The 26,827-nt window shown below is 32.1% G+C and overlaps 1 protein-coding gene and 1 long non-coding RNA gene across 4 annotated transcripts in view; one reads left to right on the top strand and one right to left on the bottom strand.

Annotated features, from left to right (window-relative positions):
• Nucleotides 1–17,086, top strand: part of LOC141562852 (uncharacterized) — a 148,037-nt gene extending 130,951 nt beyond the window's left edge. Inside the window, exon 3 of the long non-coding RNA XR_012488265.1 lies at nucleotides 16,920–17,086. This is a non-coding gene — a long non-coding RNA (uncharacterized LOC141562852). The remainder of the gene's footprint in view (nucleotides 1–16,919) is intronic.
• Nucleotides 1–26,827, bottom strand: part of OLA1 (Obg like ATPase 1) — a 215,319-nt gene that overhangs the window by 58,422 nt on the left and 130,070 nt on the right. For all 3 annotated transcript variants that reach the window (XM_074303084.1, XM_074303086.1, XM_074303087.1), the window contains 2 exons: nucleotides 23,243–23,323; nucleotides 22,872–22,969 (listed from right to left, as the gene is read on the bottom strand). In XM_074303084.1, coding sequence (XP_074159185.1) covers nucleotides 22,872–22,969; nucleotides 23,243–23,323 — 179 coding nt within the window. The remainder of the gene's footprint in view (nucleotides 1–22,871; nucleotides 22,970–23,242; nucleotides 23,324–26,827) is intronic.

Below are 26,827 nucleotides of genomic sequence, written 5' to 3'. Positions count from 1 at the left end.
TACACTTCAATGTTGTATGAAGATATATTCTGATGGAAGTGGATATTTTCAACATAAAGAAGATCCAACTCACTTCCAGTTGATCAATGATGGACAGAAACAACTACACCCAGAGAAGGAACACTGGGAAGTGAATGTAAATTGTTAGCACTACTGTCTATCTACCCAGGTTACTTATACCTTCAGAATCTAATTCTTAATGTGCAACAAGAAAATGGTATTTACACACCTATATTGTATCTATGTTATACTGTAACACATGTAAAATGTATGGGATTGCCTGTCATCGGGGGGAGGGAGTGGAGGGAGGGAGGGGATAATTTGGAAAAATGAATACAAGGGATAATGTTATATAAAAAAAAAATTACTCATGCATATATATATACTGTCAAAAATTTATAAATAAAATTAAAAAAAAAAGAAATTAAGTTTTAAAAGCAGCACTACAAAAAAGGTAAAGAGGTTAATGCATGAAATAGTTGCTCCACAGTCCCTGAATTTAATTTGACAAGATTTCCCATTTAATATTACTCTGTATTAAGACACAGCATGTTTTAAAACTTGTATTACAGTATTTTTAAAATATCTTAGAGTTTTGAATGGAATTTTGGCATATATTCCTTCTCAGTCTATTCTTATGAGGAATTAAAAATTAAATAGGAAATAAGTCAAAGCTGTAGGTCAAAATATAAGAAATGAAACCAAGAACTTGGATTAAAAATAGAAATGTATTGTTTAAGTTGGGAAGTGATGCAAATGTTTTAGAAAATAACTTGAAATTATTCTGGGAGATACCACTGGCATAAAAACATAAACTTAAAATAAAATGATAATAGTATAATATTATAGTACAGTATAATAGTAATTAAATAATGATTTACACAATTCTTTAATGCTTCACAAAAATTACCTTATTTTGATTATCACAACAATTTATAGTAAGGGTCTATCATTATATCCATGTTACATATGAAGAAACTGATGACAGAAAGATTCCAAAGATTCCATAGCTAATAAATTCCTTCACTCTATCAAATGAGTCAAAGAGCTAGTTAAAAGAGCCAAGGTAGAAAAAATAAAAAGAGATGAGAAATAAAATAAAAGGTTAAATTCTTTGATGACAAGAACTACATACATCTAATTCTTCATATCTATCCATGAACAGTTGTCAAGTCCATTGTCATCTTAATGAAAATTGCTAACACATTAGATACAAAAAGAAAATGATATTGTTATTTGTCTCTATTTTGCCATTCAATAAAAATACATTCTTCTAACTGGGAAAATATGAGTTTTAATAAAACTTTTTGGCAAGTTGCTTGCAATTTTTCCCCAAAACAAAAAACTTTAAACAATATAATGATAATTCATTATGGTATGGAAGTGACGGTGATCTATCAAAGCTGACAATACATTAAATATTATGGGTCTGGAGACTCATATGGGACAAAAATGTTGGGGAAAACTCAGTTCCAAAAGGTTGATTAACAAGTCATAAATACTTTTGACCATAGTACAAGTACTAGAGAAGGACAATTAGGACTACAGGCAAATAGGCTGAAGAATGCCTGTGAAACATCTGATCATTTTTAAAAGTTATGTTAAAATTATTTTACATTATCTGTAATCCTTCTCTTGCTTAAGAGAAGTTATCCCATGTGACAAATAATAAATTTTTTTAAGGTCAAAGAGGTGGAAAATTCAGTAAAAGTGACTTATACTGAAAAACCCTGAAAATACATGCAATGTTCACACTCATAGATAGATCTTCACAACCCTAACTGGGGTTTTCATATTCTCTTCAAAGTCCTGCTCTTTCTTTCTTTCTTTTTTTTTTTTAGGCTGGGGTGAAGTGACTTGCCCAGGGTCACACAGCTAGGAAGTGATAAGTATCTGAGACCAGATTTGAACTTGGGTCCTCCTGAATTCAAGGCTGGTGCTCTATCTACTGCGCCATCTAGCTGCCCCCAGTACTGCTATTTCTAATACTGTAACATTCACTTCCGATTTTTCTCTTTGTGGTTGATCTTGTCATTTACATTTTTTGTATCATTGTATATATCATTGTGTTAATCCTGCTTCTCTGTATTGTCTCATTATATAGATCTTTCCATGCTTTTTTAGGTATGTACTAACTTGTTCTTACAGAACAGAAATATTTCAGTATATTTATATACCAAAAATGTTATATAGACATTCCTGAAATGAGGGGCATATATTTTGCTTCTAATTCTTTGCTACCATAAGAAGTGCTGATACAAATATTTTGGTGTTTATGAGGATTTTTTTCTTGTCAATAACCTCTATGTGGTATAAGACCAGCAGTGGGACTTCTGGACCAAAGAGTACGGACATTTTTATCAATTTACTTGCACAATTGCAAATTGTTACCCAAAATGGTTGTACTGATTCATACTTCCAACAACAGTATAAAAAAATTTGGTTCCATTCAACTATTGGCCTTCTTAGTTTGTCTGTGCAGAAGCCTTTCAGGTCCATGTAATGGAAGTTATCTATTTTTATCTTTTGTTGTTACCTCTAGTTTCATTTCTGTTTAAGAATACTTCTCTTATCCATAGTTGCAAGATGTATTTCACTGCCAAATTTTTAATAGTATGATGTCTAGTATTGAAGTCATGAGTTCATTTTGAATGAATTATGAAATATGGTATAAGGTCTTAAGCTAAGCCTAACTTATGAAAGACAGCTTTCCAGTTTTTCCATAAGTTTTTTTTCTTCCTTAAATCAAAAAGCAAGTTCTTGCCTAAGTAATTTATGTAGTCTAGTTTAGCAAACAATCAACTATTGAGTTCCACTGCTTTTGTTCTTGCCTTATCCCTATTTTCTTTATTTCCCTCAATATCTTAGATCTTTAATTTGGCTAAGTGAATGATGTTATTATGTTGATGAGACTTGTAAACCAGACCTTCAATAATCTGATTGGCATAGCATTATAATTGTAAGTTAATTAGTATTATTTTTAATCATATTGGTATGGCCCAGTCATGACTAATGATTATTTCTCCAGTTATTTACATTGGTCTTTATTTCTTTAAATAATCCTCCTAATGAACTCTATACAAAATATTACATGAGCTTTAGCGAATTAATCCCTAGATTTTAAGCATTTTGCAGTTATTTAACAAATGAGATGATATTCTCAAAGTGCTTAGCACAGAATGGCTATTAAATACTTTCTCTTTTCTCCTTTGGCCTTACTTATGAAAGTTTTCTTATGGTTTTCTATGTGATCATGTGACCAGCAAAATGGATAATTTTATTCAAACCTATCTTTATTGCCTTTATTTATCATTTTATTGCTAAAATAGCATTGCCAAAAATATATTAAATAAAAGCGGCAAGAGTGAGTACACTTGTTTTACTATTATTTATTGGGAAAGATCCTAATGTAGCTCTATTAAATATGATCCTTGTTTTTCTTTTGCATATTCAATGTGGAATATTCCTATACTTTGTAGGGTTTTTAGCAAAAACTAGTGTTGTTCTTAGTCAAAGTTTTTTTTTTTTTCTTTTGTCTACTAAAATCATGGCTTTAAGCTTTTATTATAAGCTGTCTTCATTGTTTTCCTAATGTCAAAATAACCTTTAATTCCTGTAAACAAATCCAGCTTGCCTCAACGTAAATGATTTTAATTTATCACTGCAGTGATTAACATTTTTGAATGGATATATAGTAATGATATTACTCAATAGTTATCTTTCTGTTTTATCTTTCATTAAGGTAGTAAGCTATATTAGATTTATGAAAGGGATCTGATATGATACTTTCTCAAATTTAATTGTTCTTTAATATTTTAACAAAATGTTCTGTGAATCCTGGAATTCTGAATCCTGAATTCTGGAATCCCTTTGCTACTCCTTTAAAACCAGCTCTCTTTTTTTCTTCTGAGATTATAGTATTTAAGATCTCCATTTGGCTATTTTTATTTTATGTTTTTGAATGTATTCCTCTTATTTTAAGTCTGAATAGCTAGGTGTGCAAGGGGATAGAGTTCCAGGCTGAGACAGGAAGACATCTTCTGGAGTTCAAATCCAGGTTCACTTATTTAATTAGCTATGTGACAGGCAAGTCCCTGTTTGTCTCAGCTGAGCTAGGGAAGGAAATAGTAAACTACTCTAGTATCTCTTCCCAAAAAAACCCAAATGGGGGTCATGAAGAGTTGGAAAGGACTGAAATGACTGGACAACAACTACAAAAGCAATTAAGTTTTCATAATAAAGCCTTGCTGTTTCCTCTGCTTTTGATGTAATTTCACTTTTCTTGTTTACAGCTTTTTAAATTTGATTTTTTTGTGCTTGTTTTTAATTATATTGCCTAAAGATCTATCAGTTTTATTAGTGTTTCTGGAAAAAACCAAATAGTTTGAAATGAGCAGAACCAGAAGATCACTGTATACTTCAACAACAATACTGTATGAGGATGTATTCTGATGGAAGTGGAAATCTTCAGCATAAAGAAGATCCAACTCACTTCCAGTTGATCAATGATGGACAGAGGTAGATACACCCAGAGAAGAAACACTGGGAGGGGAATGTAAATTGTTAGCACTAATATCTGTCTGCCCAGGTTGCATGTACCTTCGGATTCTAATGTTTACTGTGCAACAAGAAAATGATATTCACACACATGTATTGTACTTAGACTATATTGTAACACATGTAAAATGTATGGTATTGCCTGTCGTAGGGGGGAGGGAATAGAGGGAGGGGGGGTAATTTGGAAAAATGAATACAAGGGATAATATTATTAAAAATATATATATATATAATAAAAAAAAAAAACAAAAAAAAAAAACAAATAGTTTTAAGTCTAATATTGTATTTTGCACTACATATTCTTTAGCAGGTCGTTTTTAGATGTCCTAAAATCTTTTGCCTCTGGTTTATCCAATAATTTGTTAAATCAATATCATGCATTTTGTTTGTGTTAGATTTCTCCAAGACTGAGAGAAGGATATTCTGCCATTGTTGAATTACTACTTATATGCTCTTATAATTCATCTAATCTTTCCTTTATGAGTTTAAATGCTAAAGCTTTTGGAGAATATGAATTTAGTAATAAAATTGTTTCCATGGTTTCTTTCAGTAAAATCTTTTCCTCATTCATATCTTTTCATGTTGCAAATTTTTGCTTTTTTCTTTGCCTTCTGACTACAACTACTGCTTTTCCAGCTTTACCTAAATTAAAAGTAAATTAAAATTTGTTCAAGTGCCTAATTTTTATTCTAAGTATGTCTATTTTTAAAAAGCTGTTCCTACAAAGCAACAAATTATTCAATCATCATTCTTCTTGATTTTACTGGATTGGTCAATCTATTCATATTAAAATGAGTTAAGTTTCAATTTCAATTATTTCTAATAATATTTTATTCCTGAATTAGTATTTTTTTCCCTTATTACTGTATAAAAACAGTAATTTGTCTTTCCAGTTATTTTAGGTTAACAAGCTTCAAGGTCAGCCCTATTCCAAAAGATTTTCTTCCCCTTCGCCTTAAACCTCATCTCCTTTTCCCTAGTTCTACAATTTTTCATAACTTAATTCCATTTCTTCTCTCAATTAAGTAGTCAAGTAAAATTCCCCTTCCTTCCTCTGATGTCTTTTGTTATTTCATTTTCAGTACCCTTTTTTTTTTTTTTAAGGATTTCTTTCTTTCATTCTTTTCATTATTTGCCATCTCTGCCTATTGTGGACTTTGTTTTTCTGATATCCTTTATATTTATTTATTCTTTCTTTAGTTCCTTAAGGTACCAATTTTTAGTTTCCTTAACTTAAAATTTTATTTCCTTATTGATTCTTCTCATCATGCCCTTTCCTCCCACCCTGGTGTTTCAATCTTAGCAACAATTTATACATGTAAGAGAAATTAGAAATACTGACCCACAGGGCCCCATGATGACCTGCCTATACAACTAATATGCTTTCCTTTATTCATGATCACTCTTCTCCCAGTTGCCACATACTCTTCCAGTCTTCTGGGTGTCCACTTTCCCCCATGAGTCTCAATTTTCCTTTTCTTAAGAAATGATAAATGGTATATCTAAGTACCATATAATTATAGCCATTATAAGATCTAATCTACCATTAGAGAGGGTCTCTCATCTCCTATGAGAACATTCCTTAGTGAACCAAACTCTCAACAGTGAAAATAGATTTCCTACTTTATATGTATTTCAAGCCTTCTTTTTGCCTTCCCAGATTATTCTCCTATAAATAAATCATTCTCCTATTCACTTTTTCTTTCAGAAACTCTACAGGTAGATTGGTTCACCTATATTTGGAATATTGTGAAATTTGGTCCAAAGGTTTCAGCCTATTCTTCCATCATTACTGCTCTTTTACTTATGTTTCACCCTTGACTCTGCACGCTTTTATAAATTAGAGTCAATTCTCTATATATTTTGGAAATGAGGCCTTTATCAGAATCTTTGACTGTAAAAATGTTTTCCCAGTTTATTGCTTCCCTTCTAATCTTGTCTGCATTAGTTTTGTTTGTACAAAAGCTTTTCAATTTGATATAATCAAAGTTTTCTTTTTTTTTTGGTGATCAATAATGATGTCTAGTTCTTCTTTGGTCACAAATTCCTTCCTCCTCCACAGGTCTGAGAGGTAAACTATCCTATGTTCTTCTAATTTATTTATAAACTCATTCTTTATCTGTATGTTTTTATAATCTCTTAAACTCAGCTGTTGTGATTTTATTGTTGTTTATCCCATAAGTGCATCCCTTTTTTTGAGTTACTTCCTTTTTTTTTTTTTTTTTTTTTTTTTAAATCAGGCTAATTATTTTCATTACTTGTTCCTTCCTTGGTTTCATTTCAGTTGTCAGGAAAAAGTGTTTGCAAGGCAAATAATCTCATAACTAATTTTCTTTGTACAAAGGCTTCAAAGACCTCTTTATTGAATATCTATCGTTTATTATTAATGTTAACAGCTCAGGTTTGCAGAACAGGTCATCTTGTGACCTTAAAAGGACCATCTTGAGCTCCTCTGCTCAATGGAACATATTATGCCATTACCTCCTGTGGTTCCTGGTGGGTACAGAACAATCCTGGGTTATTCAAATTTCTTTTCCTTTATATTTAATGGTCTTTCTCCAGGTTGCTAGCAGAATATGTTGTCTGTCACTGAAATTGCTCAATTTTACCACTATGTGTCTTATTGCAGCATAGGGTTTTGTTAGGTTTGATTTTCTAGAGGTTATCTATAGCTTCTTTAGGTTGTTATTTTTTTGTGTATTGAGAACTTCTGAAAAGTTTCTTCGTATCATGTTGTTAAGGTTTTTTGTTTTGTTTTTTGACTAGTTACATTCTTCTGGGAAGGCTATAATCCTTAAATTCTTTGTTCTTAGCAGCCTCTCTGCAAAATTATTATGTTTTGCTTTTATAGATTTTTTTTTCTTTTAATGTTTTTAGGTTCTCTTTCTCTAGATCATTCCTTACTTCTATGTATTTACATTCTCAATTGGCTGTCTTTTTTTTTTTTTTTTTTGGTTTGTTGCTTTGGTGAGGTTTGTCACTTCTGAGTGAAATTTTTTCTATTTTGCAAATTACTTTTCTATACAAGTCATAAACTGTTTTTAAAATTTTTCTTCCTTTCAAATAATTTAGGAACATTCTGCTATTGCTCCATGCTTTCTTGGGAATTTATAGGATCTTCACCCTTATATGATATTAAATTATCTCTGCATTGTAATATTCATTCATTTTTAGAAGTTGACTCATTTAGATAATACTGAAGAAATATTTCATTCTGTTATATTACTATCTTTATTGGCAGTTTGTTTTCTTGCATTTAAGTCTTTGAATTTTTTTCTCTAGATCTTTTGTTATTCAAGTGTTTTGATAGAATTGCCAGTCACCCTGACCTATGTTTTGGCACTGGACTCTGATGACTCTGGGGGAGAGAATAAGGCTGGTGGCTCTGTCTGATTTAAATCCAATTCACTTGCAGTCAAGACCTCATTCTCTTGTTGTCATTGATCCTCTTTGAGAACTAAGGACAAACAACAATCTGTGGGGGAAGAGTAGTAGCAATTGTCCCCTTTCCCCGGGGGAAAATTACATTTGGGTACTGCTGCTATTTCTTCCTCTTGTCCCTCTGTCTATATGGGGAGTCATACCTTTACATGTGGGGTGCCCTGTCCAAAGGAATACAAATTCTGACCACTTATACTTTGCAGGGTATCCTTGGATTGAGGACTAGATTTTTTTTTTTTTCTTCTCTACTTACTGATTCTCTCCTCATCTCCAGCTCAGAAAAAATTGGGACTATAAACTCTTTTGTTTTATGCAGTTTTCATTTATGATTTCTTTAAATATAGCTCTGGAAAACCAAGCTCTGATAAAGCCTATTGGAATTCAAATGAAACTATTTCACTATGTCTTTAAACCCAAATCATTCTGGTTCTCATTGATTGGGTAATAATGGGCCCTATCCCAAGCCTCACTTTCTCTTTGTTTGGTTTCTGATAGTTCAGGGTAAGTATAAATAGTAATTTGCTTCTGTTCTGACCAAAAACTCTCAAACTGATTATTTTGTTAAAGTAAACAAGGCCATCTTTTGCCTCAAATTTTACCTATCTTTAATTAATGAATGGATGTTGCCTCAGACAAACTGAGACCCAGAAAAGACTTTGGCTTAAAAAAGCCAAGGTCTCCCATTCCAACTGAGCCCTGATTTATATCATTTACTGATTGGCAAGATATAAGTTCTCACATCAAAACCAACAATCAGCAGAGCTAGGCTGAGTTGGCTTTAGAACACTACTATGAAAGGTCATGATTGCTTGTATAAAAGTTGTAGTAATGAAATTAAGTTTGAAAGAACAATGAACAATTCAACAAGATAGATAACTTCATAAACAAAGGGAAAGGCACCAGTCATCCCAACCTATGAGAAAAGAGTGAGACTAAAGACCTTGCACAGTTCTGCCTCATTTAAATCTAATTAATTTACAAATCAAGACATCATTTTCCTTGTCATTTATACTCAATGAGAACAAACTACAAAGAAATAGTAACAATCTTATAATACTCTCTTATTCACTATTTAATTTTTTCCCTTTGAATGGAACTTTTCTTATGGGCAGGCCTTTAAAGTTGTGTTAGTCTCCTCCTAGGTTAGGAAATTACTGTCCCCTGTAATTTCTGAAGGCTCAGCACTGGCCATAGATTGATGCTTTGGGCCTTTGCTTCGGGCTCGTTGGAGACAAACAGATGCTGGTATACTGCCTCATTCCCTTCTCTTTTCAATTCTCTGTTTAGGAGCATCTTTCTGAAATCTTATTTATCTTAGTGAGTAGAGTGTGAAAAAACTTGGGCTTATTTTGGTTCAAGCTTCCTTGCCACTTATTTACCATGCTACAGTTCCAACCAGAACTAGCCCTTTTATTTATATTTCTGTTTTTCGGATAGGAAGGAAGGAACAGAATTGATTTTATCTTGTGCCAGCTTGCCAAAGTATAAGCCAGTGTGCTAGGAGGTCCTGAGTGGATGCATAGGGAATATGGAATAAATTTTATGTGCTGATAACCACTGATTTGATACTTCATTAGGATTTTTGGTCTTAGATGATGGAAACAGCTGAAACTTTTATTTTCATATGTACAATTTCTCAATTAGTTTGAAAGGTTATAAAGATCAAAGAAAGTGTCTAGTTCATCATCTTATTAATCACATTACTCAAATTTCTAAGAGCTCATTTTCAATGACACCAAGTCACTAACTTCCAGTGTTTCCATTTTTTTTTAACTTATTCTTTTTTGAAATTATAAATAGCTTAATCTCTTGAATATACTCAGCTTTCCAGGAGTTTCTTGGCTACTTTTTTTCCAATATCACTAAAAATTTTCTTTTTAATAAGCTTCTCTTGCATGCTTATGTTCTTCAATGTTTTAGCCCCTTTAAATTTATCTTCTAACAATGTCCTTTCCCCCTTTCTTATCTTTCTACCTTTAATTCATATCAATAAATATTTATGAAGTACTTGTTATATGAAAAATGTATTAGATAATGGATGAGTGAGATACATAGTCTGAACTAGTTAATGGTCTTGTCTTCATGGCTTCACAAGTAGGTTGGAGTATAAAACAGATATAATTATAACACATAGAGTACAAGACAAGTGCTAATTAGAGAAATAAAAAAGTACTATGAGGTCTAAGAAGAAAAACGCAGATCCCCAAAGGGCAGAAGTATAACAACTGGTTCTCTAAAATAGAAAAATAGAGACATACCCTTCTTTCCTCTCTCTCCTCTCACCCTTTCTTCCCCCCTCCATCTCTCTTTTTCTCTCTCTCTCTCCACTTTAAAATTTAATCTGCATTATTAACATTTTCTCCATCACTATTTTAAGTTCAGACAATCAACAAAGTAATAAACTGAGCCCTAATTTATATCATTTACTGATTTGCAAGATATAAATTCTCACATCAAAACCAACAATCAGCAAAGCTAGGCTGAGTTGGCTTTAAAACACTATTGTGAAAGGGTCATTATTGCTTGTATAAAAGTTGTAGTAATGAAACTAAGTTTGAAAGAACAATGAACAAAACAACAAGAAAGACAACTTTATAAACAAAGGGAAATCAGTAAGGAAAGGCAAAGGTTAGAGCAAGGACATACTTTATAGTACAGTTTAGATAAACTGAAATGCATTGTGTATTGCAGTATATGCAGTATGAAATAAAAAGTAAATTAAAAAGTGTCCTGAAAGCTAGGCAATGGTAGTGGACAGAATGAATGTGGCTCTTTTCAAAAGAGAAGTGATTCAGGCCAGTTTTAAAGATCTTGTGACAAACAAAGTCATCTGCACCCAGAGAGAGTGGGGACTGAGGATACATCACAACATAGTATTTTCACTTTTTTTTGATGGCTGGTTGTTTTAAACTAACTTTGCACGTATTCTGAAAATAAAGGGTTATTATTAAAAAAATAAAAATACTCCACAATTTGATCTCAATAAACAAACAAATAAATGAATAAAATAATTAATGGGCCAAAATAAGAGCATATACTAGAAGTGGTGGCAGTGGAAAGAGAAAAGGGGAAAAAAAGCAGTTATAATAGATATTACAGCAATAAAATTACTAGGAATTGGGAAATGGTTATGGAAACAAAAAGAAGTTAAAATTTAATATTAAAGTCTCAAGTATTAGAAATTGGGTGAATAAAGTGTAATACCAATACTATTCCTGTGATAATAATAGTAATATAGATAATATTATAGGTAGTAATACAGAAGCTGTCCCCTCAGTCATCATAACTAAAGTCTAGGAACTATGCTAATCAATTCTTGGTCTTCTACTTGCAACTGAAAAGAAATGGTTTTATCTATTTTATAATAATTCTCACACACACACACACACAAGAATATTTAAATAAAAAAAAAAGAGAATATTGTAATCTTAATTAATAATTGCTCAAATTCCAAATTTTAAAATATAAGGACTCTGAAATGAGGGATTAAAAAAGTTATTGAGAAAACCAAAAAGTGTCATTTAACTAATGAATTTTTCTTGGATTTGGGATGGTCTACCATAAGGAAAAACTCACATGAAAAGCAAAGATTATGTGAAAATAAAACTTTTTTAGGACATAATCATTTGAAGCCATCTTCATTATGAATTCAATCATACAAATCTACAGCTGGTCTGAAAAGTTTAGAGATTTGTCTGGGGAACTGTGAGGTTGAGTGGCTTGCACACAATTACACAATTGTATAGGTCAAAGGCAAGATTTGAGGCCAGTTCTCAGATACACCAACTCAAACTTCTCTTCAGAAATTATTGGACAAATTCTTAAATGTCCTCTATTGTAAAGCCCCTAAAAGAATTTTGGCAAATATTCAAAATTTATTTCTAACATATTAAAATACTGGCTTAATTATGATTTTGAATAAAAATATTCAAATTGTTATTTTTTCAAGGTATCATTCAGGATATTACAAAACACATTTTGATAAAAAACAAGTTTATGGGTTTATTCCTAATAACAAAGAAAATTAAAATAATTCTAAAGACACACTTTATGCCACAAACTCTTAGTTAAGTATACTAAAATATTTAACATATTTCAACAGAATTGTGAAATCACCAAAGTGGGAACTTCTTGCAATAGTGTAGCTCCCAAAGTATCTTATCCACAAACTCATCCTAAAAAATTCTGTTTGAGATGTCAAATAAACAAAACAATTACATGACATCTACCCAAAATATAGAAATCTTACACCTTTAGGATCACTTGATACTATATTAAAAAAAAAAAAAAATCAATGACACAAAGAAACGATTCCACAATCTTAATAAATAATCTACTGTTTTCCTAAATTTATGCCCCTGATATTTGTATGCCTTTCCAAAAGGAAATATGACTATAAAAATTTATAAATCATTTAGTACACTTATTCCCAAAGAATATTTAGGTATGTTAGTACACTGAAATGACAAATCTATTTTAAAACTTAAAATAAAGAAAGAACTAGTCAGGAATAGAAAAAACCTGAAGGTTACTTACTAAACTCTTAAATTCTTGGCATATGATACCACAAATAACTTATTTAACACAAAGCTAAATGTAATTCCACAGTAGAGGGAATGGGGGAGGAGGGATAGCAATGAATTTTTATTGAAATAGAGTATTTTTACATATTCCTGATTTAAAACAACAACAACAACAACAACAACAAAAAAAAAAAAAAAAAAAAAAAAAAAAAAAAGAGCTAAAACTTAAATCACTGTATCACACAGCTACAGACTGGCAGAGAGGACAAAAGAGGAAAACTGACAAACTTTGGAGGGTCTGTAGGAAAAGATATACTGCTACAATGCTGGCAGAGTTGTGATTTGGTCCATTCATTCTAGAAAACAATTTGGAACTATATAGCAAACTGTGCACATTCTTTGACCCAGCTATATAACCACTGAGCTTATATTACAAAGAAATCAAAGAAAGGGGAAAGGTACATAGAAAATATTTATAGCAATTCTTAACATAGTGGCCGGAAGTTGGGAACAAAGTGGGTATCCTCCCGTTAGCAAATAATCAAACAAATTATAATATATGAATATAAGAGAATATTATGGCATCATAAGACATGAAAAATCATATTTCAAAAAGGGAGCTATAAGAAGACACCTCCACTCCTCCCCAAGCCTTACCCCTTTGCAGGAATAGGAGTCCATGAGTATGATACATGTTCCTAATTTCAGCCTTTTTTGGGAGGGAAGGGGAGGGGAGAAGTCGGGGAGGCAGTATATTAATAAATTTTACTGGTCTTTTCCCTCCTTTCTTTTTTTGCCTTTAAAAAAGATTTATTATATGTAAGGACTCTGGGGGAGAAAGATACTGGAAGAAATGATAAAAGATGTAAAAATGCCAAAAATCATCAAATAAAAACTTATTTAAGAAGAAAAAGAAATAAAGAAATTCTTCAGAATTTTCAGAATAAAATGGGTAGATTTTATATACTGATGCAAAATGAAGGGAGTAGAAATTGATAAACAATTTATACAATGATAAGACAGTAGAGAAAAACAACTATGAAAGACTTTAGAATTTTGATCAATGCAACATAAAACCATGGGTCCAAAAGATGAAGATGAAAGCCCTTCATTTTTGAGAGATGATGAATTTTTTAAAAAGTCATATATTTTCAGACTTGGTTAATGTGGGATATTTTATAGCTACATATTATATAGGATATGGTTTTTTTTTTTAACTTTTAAGTATTAGTAAGATACCTTAAATTGTTGTTGTTTTTTTTTTTTTTTAATTTAAGAAAAGGGGAAGGGAAGGTAAAGTATAGAGAAGAGAGAAGAAATCAGGTAAGGAGATGCCTTAGACAACTGAGGAATAGTGAACAAATTTTGGTATGCGAATGTATTGATTTTTGCAAGTTAAAAAATGAAAACAGAGAACATTTGTGAGAATCCTGGTTAGCATAGGATAAATAATGAAATGAGCAGAACCAGGTGAATATATACAAATTACCTTCCTCCTGCCAGAGGAGATGAATACACGAGACAGACAAACATGTGAGCACAGACAAATAAATACATTCATTTTATTTGATTATATTTATTTGTTACTAAGATTTTCCCTCTTTCTCTCAGATTTTAAATGGACATAGTGGGTTGAGAGAACAATGGAGATCAGGGTTAAGGAAGAAATGAGAGTGACTGAAATATTTAAAAACATGCAGAGAAAGAAGCACAGAAAAGGAGAGTACTGGAACTTAATGTAGGGAATTTATTATATTTTTAAGATTGCAGGAAATTGTAGGAAACAGATTTGAAATAGAGATTTTATATAGAATCCTCTCTGTGTTTTGTATCAGTAATTCAGTCAGATAAGGCTTTATTAGGCACCTTCTATGTGCCAGTTATTGTGCTAAGGATATAAAGAAAGGCAAAGAATAGTCCCTGCCTACCAGGAACTCACAAACTAACTGGGGAGGCAACATAAAAACAACCATGTAAAAACAAGCTACATATAGGATAAACTGGAGATAATTAATATATGGAAGGAATGCACTAGAATTAAGTAGGACAATCAGGAAAGGCTTCTAGAAAATGGGATTTTAGTTGGGACCTGAAGGAAGTGAAAGAAGCCAAGAGACAGAGAAAGAAAGATAAGTAGAACTGAAAATCATCAGCATAGAGATGATTAATTTAAATCACTAGAGTTGAGATCAGTAAGGAAATTATATAGAGAGGGAAGAGAAGAGCACTCACTACACAGTTGTGGGAAGATCCACCTTTAGCAAGATCTAGATGAAGATTTAGCAAAATTAAAATGGATGGAGTGATTAAAAAGATGGGAGAAGTGTCAGCTAGGTGGTGCAGTGGATAGAGCACCAGCCCTGAAGTCAGGATAACCTGAGTTCAAATCTAGCCTCAGACACTTAATACTTCCTGGCTATGTGACTCTGGGCAAGTAACTTAACCCCAATTGCCTCAGGGGTGAAAAAAAGAATAAAAAGATGGGAGAAGTAATAGAACAGTGCCATGGAAACCTAGAGAGAAAAGGGAGGGTATCAAAAAAGAAAAGGGTGTTTCAAGTTAAAAACTAACTTTCTTGGGGTCAGAAAAGTAAAAAATTAAGTGGTTTGCTGAAATTTGCAAAGAGAGAGCATAAGAATCAGGATTCAACCCATATCTCCTAAATCCATATCTGTTATTCTTTTTGTTGACCAATCCTGGGAGGCCCATCAACTTAATATTAACTACACAAAAAGGAACTTCTCCAGTTAATCAAGTATCAAATGGACATAATATGACAGTAAAGAATGCAGCATTCTTTACCCTGCTCTACTGACTCCTTTCTCACCTTTAAAGGAAGGAGCTATTTAGAAAATCAAGTTGTTTAATGTCCTGAGAGGAAAGGAACCATAGTTTCAGGAGGCAGATAGAGAAAAAAAAAAGTTTTTAAGTAGCTCAAGTCTCTCTTTGAACCACACTACTCTTTCTTTTTCTACTTCATTACTCTAAACCATCAAAACCCTGTGGTACTATAGTCCTACTGAACATAGGGACCCATCCTATACAAAGGCTCAAGTTTCAGAACAGCCTATTTTCCCACAATTAAAACTCCAACTCTGTTAACATAGCTAATCTCAATTAAATATTAAAAGGACATCAACCTGACCGAACTAAATTAATTTGTGATTGAATGTCCCTTACTCTTCTTTGAGTCATTTTCACTTTTAGAGTATAAGGCAGTTATTAGATAGCACATTGAATGAAGATCTAAGTGCAGAATGAAAAAACCCTGAATTCCCATCTTGCCGTGTAATCTTGAACAAGAAACTCAACCTCTATTGGCTTCAGTCCACTTATCTCTAAAACAGAAGTGTACTTACATGGTTGTCAGGATTAACCGAGTAAACATATTGTTGTTAACGGGGAGGAATGTCTAATTCTAAGGATTTCTATAATCCAGTCAAGCTAAAACAGTAAAGGGGAGAATATTTTTAAGCAGGGAGCCAGTATTTCTTAGGCTGCTTCTATCTTATTAGGAAGATGATTCTTAACTTTCGCTCTTCAAAAATCTTCTTGCTCTTCACAACTTCCTTGGATTTGGAGTTTCTCAATGTTTCCAATGGTTCCACAGATGGAGGAATTAACTATATGATTAAAGACCTGCCTATATATTTAAACCAACTTCTTACTTCCTGGTATCCAGTTTGCAATAAAAACAATTTTCCACAGTAGAATAAGATGGTCCTATGAAAGCAGAGTAACCCATGGCTAGGTTTACACAGACTACATTCACATTAAATGCTTCTCAAAAATCATTCTGGCTTGCTTTGCTCTCATTCAAGGATTTTCTGGGAATATCAGAATATGGTTAGCCTTTATAGAGAACCCAGATCATTTACCTTACCAAAAATATAGAATATAGCTCCAGGGACACTTCCTTACATTTCCTTTTCTCTTTGAGATGCAACCTGTCAATGCCTTATGACATTTTTTCTTCCTAGAAGGTTAAGATCTGGAACTCTCAACAATTCTCTCCAAGAGAAGTGTTAAATACACAGTGCAGGCACAATCCTGAGTACTACCCACACCAGAATAAAATGTCAATAAAAATATTTAACAAAATAAAAATGCAGTAAAATATAAATAATATTACATTTTAAAACTAAGCTAATATGTAGTTGGCAGGGATCTTTATGTATATATTAGTATATCAACAGGGTCTTTCACCACTCTACCACAGTATTGGTACATTCTTGGGGAAATGTGCTCAAAAACACATGGGTAGTTATGTGGGTAAGAGCCCTACTACTAATTCTCAATGCCAGTTATTACTCTTTGCTTATTAGGAAGATCTACCGACTTCCTTCTCACTCTTACTGCTTTTAACTCAGCCTTTTTTTTTTTTTTTTTTTTTTTTAGCTCTACCTGGTTTTTCTTTAATTTACGGCCTGATCCTGGGAAAATATCTATCAGAAGCAAACACCACAAAGAAAGGACTCTTCTAATATTAGTCTGATCCAATCCAATCCAATCTGCCCACAATGAATCACTCAGGATGCTTTCAAACATTCAAGCCCCGGGGATGTCCTCACCTTACAAGGAAGCTTAATCTGAGTCGTACATACATGGTAAAAATCTCAAACTGTGGTTTCATCTCTTTAATCTCATTAAGTTGACAAGACTCTATAGGAGAAAAGCTTTGAGTTCAGAATCAACAACAGACTGACTGTATGCCTGTCTTCCAAAAAGCAACTTAGCTAAGTCTGGAAAGAGTCTTCATCATGCTGGTCATAACAGCCATCCAACCTCTACTAAAATTTATGGGGTTTCTAGCTGTCTTGATGAATAATTCACATTTGTTTCTTCTGCTATACTAAGGAAAGAATAGGAAATATCACATGTGTTTCATTAAAAAAGTTTTAAAAGTTCATTCATAATCGTGACTAACAGTCGTATGAATTTTATATGATACATATTAAAATGAATATAACTTAGAAAATGAAGCTAGGTATAAAACTCAGTATGTCAGTGGATATAACACTAGGTCTTGAGTCAGGAAGATCTAAATTCAAATCCAGTCTCAGATAATTATTAGCTATGACCTAGATGAGTCACTTAATCTATTGTTTGCCTTAGTCTACTTAAAAAGGAAATGGCAAACCATTCTGCAATCTTTGCTGAGGGGTGGGGGTGAGGAGGGGGAACAACCCTATTGACACTATGGGACCATAAGACTTGGACATGAAAGAACAATCAAAAGAATTTAGAAAATACTTCCCAGCAGAATAAACATAAAAATGTAATATGGTAAGGTTTTCTTTTTATGATTTATATCCTTAATTTGATTTTAGCTAATTAAACTGTATTCTTCTATTTGTAAACTCAGTGTTTTCTCTTCTCTTTGTTATATAACCAAACTCTGAAGTCATTGTCTGAAGTAGAAACTTTTCTTGGTCCAATTGTATTCTTTTACCTTATTGGCTAAAGGAATTCAATAACCACAAGTCCTAGCACTAAAGTACACTGCTATTAAAAGGGGGTTAGAGGCTATAATCCTTTGCAAAGGTAATAATTTTACTTATTAATAAGTTAATTTGCTTAATATGTTACTTATAAAATGCTATGAATTTTTAATATAGCTTCTAATACCAGTGAACCCATATTTAGAATAATACCTTACCCAAACAGATTTTAACTGAAGTTTGGTAGAGTAAAAAGAAATTTGTCAGTTCCACCCTAAGACATTCAAACATGGGAGCAAATACATTCAGAATAATTAATGAAGTCTGTGATACCCATCATTGTAATACGGGACACATGGAAAAATAGTTGACAATGAAAAAATATGAACCATAAGGAACAGAATGAAAATATTTTAGTCACACAAAAAACTTGTGCTTTAGCATTTTTATTTTCTAAGGCAAAAATTACATGAATGGTATAATGAAACCTTGAAAAATACTGATACAAGTATATCACGGTTTTCCCCACTGAAGCCATAGGATTATATAAGGACAGAATTATATAAAGCATAACAACTCCAACACCTTATTCCTTTTAGAGAGGAGAAAACTGAATAAAAAGGATAAGTGACTTATCTAGTCATAGAATGGGTAAATACATGAGGCAAAATTTGAACTCAAATCTTCCTCTATCCAAGTCCAGGGCTATCTACTGCATCATGAAGTCACTAAATGGGATGATCTTTGTAAAGTACTTAGTGCAATACCTGGCATATAACAGATACTTTATAAATGCTTAACTCCCTCTCCCTTCCCTTTATGACATTAGGTTCTCAAATGTTATCCCTCTAAGGGCACAAATTTCAGTAGGTTATACTAAGAAAGAAAGATTTAAAGAGCAGAGCTGTCTATGGACTCTATGTCCAATGACAAAGCTAGCTTATTTCACAGAGGTGTTTCCAGAAACTGTAGATACAAACATGATTAAGTTTATTGGTCACAAGAACTCAGAAAACTTTCCTGATGAATAATCTGTATTGTTAAAGAGTATACCCACAGACATAAAATCATGAATCTTTGAAATACTTTGCTTCATCTAACAGATACAATTATGCAATAAGTAATGTAGTTACACACCTAAACAGAAACAGATTTGATGTGTACCAGTGAAGTTTAATTAATCTAATATTGAAAACATTGAATCTCTTTTAAAATCAATCATTTTTCCAGTAAGATTTTTATCTACTGAGTTTATTTGAAAGAGTATAAGTTACACTCTAAATTCCAACCTAGAAACAGCTATGCTCATTCATTTCAACAATAAGAATATAGTAAAGGCTCATAATGCGTTAAGTGTTAAAAAATACAAAGACAAAATGAAGAGCAGCTACTTATACCTGAAGGAATTTACATTCTTTTTATAAACGTTTTTATAATTATATATCAAGTAAAAACACACCCACTTAGTTGTAGCAGCTCTGCCCCCCCAAATTACATGCATTTCACAAATTTCCCATATTTCAACCACATACTACCCAAATAATTCCAAATTATTTTTAGATATTAATTACATACTCAAATGGAATATAATCTGAATATAAACAGAAAAAGAAGCATGGGGGGGGGGGGGGGAGAGGAACAATTAGTACCACAGTATAAAAAAGCTTGGTACAATCACAAAATAAATGTGAATAACACTTTTCTTTTTAAATTTTAAAGATTTTGTTGATATATTGCTCTTATTCATATGCTGTACCTCATAGCATATGTATATTTCTTTAAGTCAAGTTAGTTTGTCACAGATCACATAATTTCATACCATGCAAACATGAGTTTACCTTAGAAAAATTATAGAAATAAATTTTTTAAAAAAGAAGTATTATGAATATTTTTTCCTTTTTCCTAAGGATTTAGGTTTATAGCATAAAAAATGAGGAAATGAAATGCTTCTTTATTATCGGTTTTCAATAAAAGGAAAAACATACTATAGTGCAACATTCACCATAATAAGCTGGTATATGGATATAGAATAGATCTGAAATTAGTTTGTTCACCTGATTTCGTAATTGGATGCCACATACTTCTACTAATAGAATATCAAAGGTGCAATGATTGAAATGTAAACTCTTAATTAAGCAATGGTTTGACAGATCCAATGTCCTATATTTCTTGACACTATGGCTCAATAGGCATTTTCAACTAAAAATTAATACTGCATATAACATCCATTTTAGGAATAAGTAAAATCTGATGTTTAGAAAAAAAGAAATCTTGAAATATACAGAAAAAGTCCTATCCCTCCTTCACATTTCTGCATATAATTTTAACTATTCAAAAAATAGCAATTTGTTATTTTTTAAAAAAGGGTTCTGTGAATTCTTCATATAACATCAAGATTACTGTCATTTGATCATAACACAAGTGCAACTAACACAGCTGCCATGTCAGCTTCGCTTCAGGGGCTAGTTCTTAATCATAAATCAACTGAATGACTAATTCAACATTGTTAAAACTGGTGAGTAGATGCTTGGAGCCCTTCCAGTTTTTACATCTTGCAAAAAGGTCAATACACCTACTCAAATACACAATAGTGTTATCTTTCAAAAGGTTTTCTTCTCTTCTAGGATTGAAAAATAGCTTGTTACCATTTAAATTTAAGCATGTTTTAACTATTAATTAAAATGTTCATTAATTCTGAAATGGTGATCCACCAAAACAAAAATAGTTTTAGATTTTTTTTTTAATGTGCCCACAATCAGAAAATCTTTTCCTTCTTTATTTCTACCCTCTTTAAATAGTTTTCTAGTTGTAAAAGACCTATGAAAACATTTACTACTGCCTGTTTCCTGCACTAGCCTTAATCTGTTACAGTAACATCACATATTAAACTTTAAAAACAAAACTTTTTTGCTAGTAGAGCAACTAGTGCACATGGTACTGAGATGTAGAACATGAACCAAAAACTGACACAAATTAAAAGGCATCTAGTGGTAAAATATATTCTAATCATTTACATCTGTTTACACTGCTATAAAGATGGAAACCCACCGTTAGTATCCTTCATAATAAAAATTGATTCTGCACTTTAATAAAAAAGCTATGTTGCATAAACAGAGGATTTAAAGCTATGGCAGAGTGTCTGAATGAAAGGAAAATGGCAATCTTTCTGGCTCCAGTAGATGCCATTCCCTATCTCACAATGTTTCCCACTCATAAATACATGACAAATACTTCCTCAATCATTTTTTACGAGCAGGGATGCACAGGGGGTAGTCAATGGCTAGCTTGAGGGAAAATAGGAACAGCAGGCGGCAGAAACTGTACAGAAAATGGCTATGTGGTAAATTCTCTTCTGGAACATCACTCAGTTACCCGTCTTTGATCTTTCAGCTACAATTACAATAAAGTCCACAAGACTTGATTTTTTTTTTTTTAACTAGATCATTAGCTATACACAAAAATCAATTAAATCTTTGTGTTATGGGGCTGCCCAATTCATATCTCCAAATTCTTAAAAATTAAAAATTTGTAATTTATACAAAGGTTTACTTTCAATGGGCTATAACCATATCATCATCACAACTGGCATCACAAAAAACATGGGGTGTCTGGCGACAGCTAAATCACAGACTGGCGTCTCCCAAGCAGTCTGTCTACCATTAGGGTCTGGGAAATGGTATTTACTGTACAATTAGAGCCAGTGAGTTCTACCTGTAATCATCCAAATACAGGTGTGAGGAACCCTTTTGGGCAAGAAAACTGACTCATCCTTTTCCCTATAAACTTTGATGTCTGTATTGTGACACTGAGCCTCAGGAAAACGCAACATTTACACTGAAAACTAGGATGCTAAAATTTATTACATTCAAGTCAAATAATAAATTAAAATTCTTTTCCAAAAGTAACAATCTGACATATCAATCATCATATTTACAAGGCTACAAAAACAAGACAGAACTGATTTTTTTTTCCTTGTGATCATATCTTAAAAAACAGACTGATGGTCAGTTTCAACAAACTTTCTATTTTAAGTTTGCATTTTTTAAAGTCTTATCAATAGAGAAGTTCATTCTGGCATTAGAAAATACAAAATGTCTAAGAGTAATATCAACAGGGCAGTTTTAGTTGCAGTAATTTCACAGAATTTATTCTAATGATTTATTGGAGTTAACCATCTGACATTAATTATTGTTTTGGCTTCCAGTCTATGAATGTTTATTTTTCAGTTTAAAGCCTTCTCACTCTTTGATATCATATGGAAATGAGAATTTTTAATGGAAAATTGAAACCATGTGCATCTAAGTACTTAATGAAGTACAGGGAGAAACAGAGGGTGTATTTTTGGAGAATTCAGATATTTTGCTTTGGATAGTTTTGATTTGTTTGGATGACTTAATAGTAGAAAATACTGTGGGTCCAATGAAGCAAATCAATCTCTGTACGATGCAAATATGTACGTGTGCATGCATGCAGATATATGCATATATATAACTTTTTGAAGTGCATGAATCAAACATTGCTAATTCTGATAAATCAAAAATGGCAGATTATAGATGTAAGTGATATTTGGTATTACAAAAACATTCAACATTGTTGTATCAAATTTCCAACTTTAAAAAAAAGGGGGCATATGTGTGTCTGTGTATAGAGATATGAATATATGTATATAATCTGATGTTTCAAAGAGCAAACTAAGTAAGAATACTTAAAATTGAAGGGGAATTTAAATGTTATTTTAAATTAACAGCAAGTCTTCAATTAAAAGGCTAAAACCAACTTTTCACACGAGCATTTTAAACTTAGTTAAAATGAGGAAGAAAAAATATAAAAATATATGAACTGAATATGAAAGATGTCTCTGCTATGAATATCTATCAAATCAAGGGGAGGGGGAAGGGACGTCACTCACCATTTATTTTTCTTTCTAATGTAGTCCTTTTCTGAAAGGTTAACCAAGTAGATCATTGGTTTTGAAGTCAGAAACAAGTGTTTATTCAACACTTCAATCTAAAATACAGGAAGAAGGATAGAATTCTTTTAAAAATGCATAATATTTTTATTGTATATCAAATCATTTTAAAGAAAACTTTAATTTGTCATTTTATTTCAAAAATGTTAAATATCATTAAACATCTTTGAAGAAAATTAATCAATCTGGGAATGGTATTCTTAGATAGATGTAAAATCTAAATGAATTATAATTACTGTAAAATAGCAGGTATTCCCTTAAAACCAGGAAGAGGAGAAAAGCTAACATGAGGAATGATATTTCTTGCTTACCTCTTTGTCATTCCAATCATGATAAAAGCGTACAGGTTTCTTTTCATCTATAACCCAAGTTTTTATTTTGCACATTATGTCCTGTACAGTATTAAGAAGAAAAAAATCAATTAAAGATAAACATATATTTAGCTCAAATAAGGTACGAGTTTTTAATTTTGATGCTAAAGACAGACATTTTTTAACCCTTAAGACAAAAATAATTCTGTTGTTCTATAAGATGAACTAAATGCCATTTAAAAACATTGGATATTTGTAAAACACACTGGTCTTTTTTAAAAATAAGAATGCTGAATGGATTTTATCAACAAAAAATTTCGTAAAGATTTTAAAATCAATACATTGCAACCACATTTTAGAATAAATAAAACAGGGAAATATTTCACTAGCAGTGGAGGAACCCAAATACAAGATAAACATACAATTAAGAAGAGGAGGGAATAGATAGAAGAAATTAAATTACATTTTTTTCCTTTTAAAAAATTGTAGAAGACACTGAGCCTACATTATTGATGAGCCATCCTTCAAAAAATTAATTTAACTGACCCAAAGACCCTTTTATTCTGAATTAATTTTTGCCAGCACCTTCTCCTCCTCCCTACCCCCCCCACCCCAAAAAAGTGAAACCTGCCAAAGCCTCCATTACACAATGGCAAGAGCCTTGCACTGGTGACCTCCAACCAGCTGCATTCACTTTCAGAACATCTCTCTCTGCTGGAAATCTAAAGGCCTTTTAGTTAGCAAGCTAGTGTGCATTCAGAAGGAGTAACTGCAGGAAGAGCCCAATGTGCTTTGTTTCTCTGGCCTTTCTTCACAGAAAGATTAATCATCTGTGAAATGGAAACGGCAAACAGCAAGTGACACAAACTGAACCCTTCAAGCCTTTCCTCATCAGTTTTGTGGTTCTGAATCTAAAAGCTGCGTGTGGCAAGGTTCTCCTTACAGGCAGGTGTTAATAAAAGGCTCTTGGGTCTGAAAGGTCAAACTTGGCTCTTCCAGAAGTAGTGCATTTGAGAGTCATCTGTTTTTTGTTAAAGATAATTTATGGGGTAATTCTTTAAATAATGTACTCATAGAATTTATTGTAATATACAATTAATTATTTTAAAATAATCAATTTCTTGGATTTTTATCAATGTATTTACTTGGTCAAATGTCATTTATTTCTATAAACATCTACTTGTATAAATTACCTCAATATTTAGTATACCTTCCTTCCAAATCTTGCTGTTGCTGAGGGGGGAAAAAATAAGGAAAAAGCCCTACATCCTTACATCCTGATTCGAAACCCTCCAGGAATAAGACTCCCCACAGATTTTAACAAGGAAGGGGCAAGCTAAAAACTTTTAATGAAATCTAACATGTTCTGCCTAAGAATAATCACTTTTACTCTTCTATAACTGAATTTCACTCATAAATGTTTAAAAGTGGCTAATGTAACACCATTTCCTACAAGGAGAAGATCAAAGTGCTATATTACAAATGCATTATGATTAAAAAAGCACTGTGCAGCCTTGCTATTAACTGTTCTTTAAACCCTAAAAGGCTTCCCATAGATCTCACTTGGCACTGCATATACAACCTTTGACAAGTAATGTAGACCATTTTTATTCATTGCCTAAAATTGTAGGCAATTATGTGCGTCACACTGGCCACCTGCAAATTCTGAATGCCTGCTCCAGTTGTCAGTGCAAAAAACTAATGTCGGAGGGGATTAATCTAGGGGGAGAGAGTCCTCTTTAATGGCTCCAGCAGGTGAAATGGCCCAGCTGGTTACTATGATGAGTGGCCAGAACAGTTTATGTAGAGACATGCAACAAGATTATACAAAAAAAGGAAAGAAAAATTAGTACCATCTTATATTTGGCCCCATTAGTTTCACAATTAAAAGTGAAAAAAAAAATTTTTTTAATGAAGCCAAAAATAAATAAGGAAAAGGAACCGACTTCACTCATAAAAAAGTGTGAATTAAAAAGGGCTGTTTGCAAGTATGACATTCTTATCTTAAACCAGGGGTCCTCACCAAATTCTGATAACTTGTGAAGGAATTTTGACTGCATCTATTTTGATTTTTTTTAAAAACTGACATTATTTGAAAACCTTGTCACAAAAGGTTTTTGACATTCAAGTCTTCCTCCAGTGCAATATATTATATCACAAATTAGAGACAATGGAATTCCAGCTGAAGGCAAAGAAGAGAATTACATATAATTAGAATTCTTTCAATAAAATATTTCCCATAAAACCAAACTCAAGCTTTTTGGGGCCAATTAACTAAATTATAGCTAAGTTTCTGGACCTGCCTAACTGAGTTGATACTATGAATATTTTTTTAAAATATGAAATAGTTGGTGTTTCTTTTTTTAAGCTAAAACCAACCTAATTATCCTTTAAATAATCATGAAGATCCAATTTGCATTTGGTGAAAGTCCTTAGCTAGTTTTGATCTAAAGTCAACCTATAAATTTCCTTCAGAATCTAAGCACATGTTATTCTAGACAAATACATGGCTCTCAATATTATTAGGTATTTTATTGCTTTAAATTGCAATTTAAAATAATAGACAAAATTATATGCATGAAGGCAACTCAGCTCTGTGAGGGAAGTACACGGTATGGCAAGTGGCAAAAAAAAAAAAAAAAAAAAAAAAAAAAGAAAGAGAAGACTGAGTATGATGACAGGGAAAGACAGAATCTGTTGTTTAAAGAGAAATCAACTGAGCTTAATATGGAGAGGTTTGCCATGAGTGACTTGACCACTGGATAATGAATTCTTGGACAATAGTATTCAATGAAAGAAACAAAAAAATGAGGCTGCGACATGACTTTTCTTTTCACAGACACACAACCTAAAAACAAAAACAAAAACCAAAACCAAAACAAAAAAAAACAAAAACAAAAACAAAAACAAAAACAAAAACAAAAAACTTGGAAGATAACTTTTTCATTCTGAGAAATTTTATGTATGATATAGAAAGCTATTAATTCAATAAATAATTAATTACCTAATGTGTAGCTCCTATAATATAAAGATAAAACAAAATTTCCTGCTTTTGTGAAACTTGCAGTCTTGCTTCAAATTTTAAAAAGTACACTCTACATTAATCTAGTTAGAAAAGTGCATTTAAACAGGAACAAAAAATCTTTGTGAAATATGAGGGGAAAGTTTGTTACAATGGGAAGGGACTCAGGAAAATGTTTCATGGAAAAGGGTTGAATTTGAGTTAAGAACAAGTGAGAAATCATAAAGTACTTGAAAAAGGGAGTAATTCAATTTGCAGAGAGAGTAATATGAGATACAAACAGAAAGGCAGAACATTAGGCATAAACTTTAATTGGAATATATTGAAACTATTTCAATCATACACATGATCCTGATATCCAGATGGTAGGGTAGTTAAGAAATTAGTTAGGAAGATATTTTTTAGGAAATGAGGCTAACAGGGTCTTGAGCAGTGTTAAGAAGAGCCCATGTTAATATAGTGACTATGAGGAGGGAATAAATAGAAGAAATGTTACAGGTCGTTCTTTTACTAAAAATTCTTGGCTAACAGAATTATTTGGATCACAATTTCAAAATTTAATT

The sequence above is a fragment of the Sminthopsis crassicaudata genome, chromosome 3 (assembly GCF_048593235.1).
Source record: "Sminthopsis crassicaudata isolate SCR6 chromosome 3, ASM4859323v1, whole genome shotgun sequence".
In the NCBI taxonomy this organism is placed as follows: domain Eukaryota; kingdom Metazoa; phylum Chordata; class Mammalia; order Dasyuromorphia; family Dasyuridae; genus Sminthopsis; species Sminthopsis crassicaudata.
The sequence above is the reverse complement of the archived record's forward strand: the minus strand, read 5'-3'. Positions and strand labels throughout refer to the sequence as shown.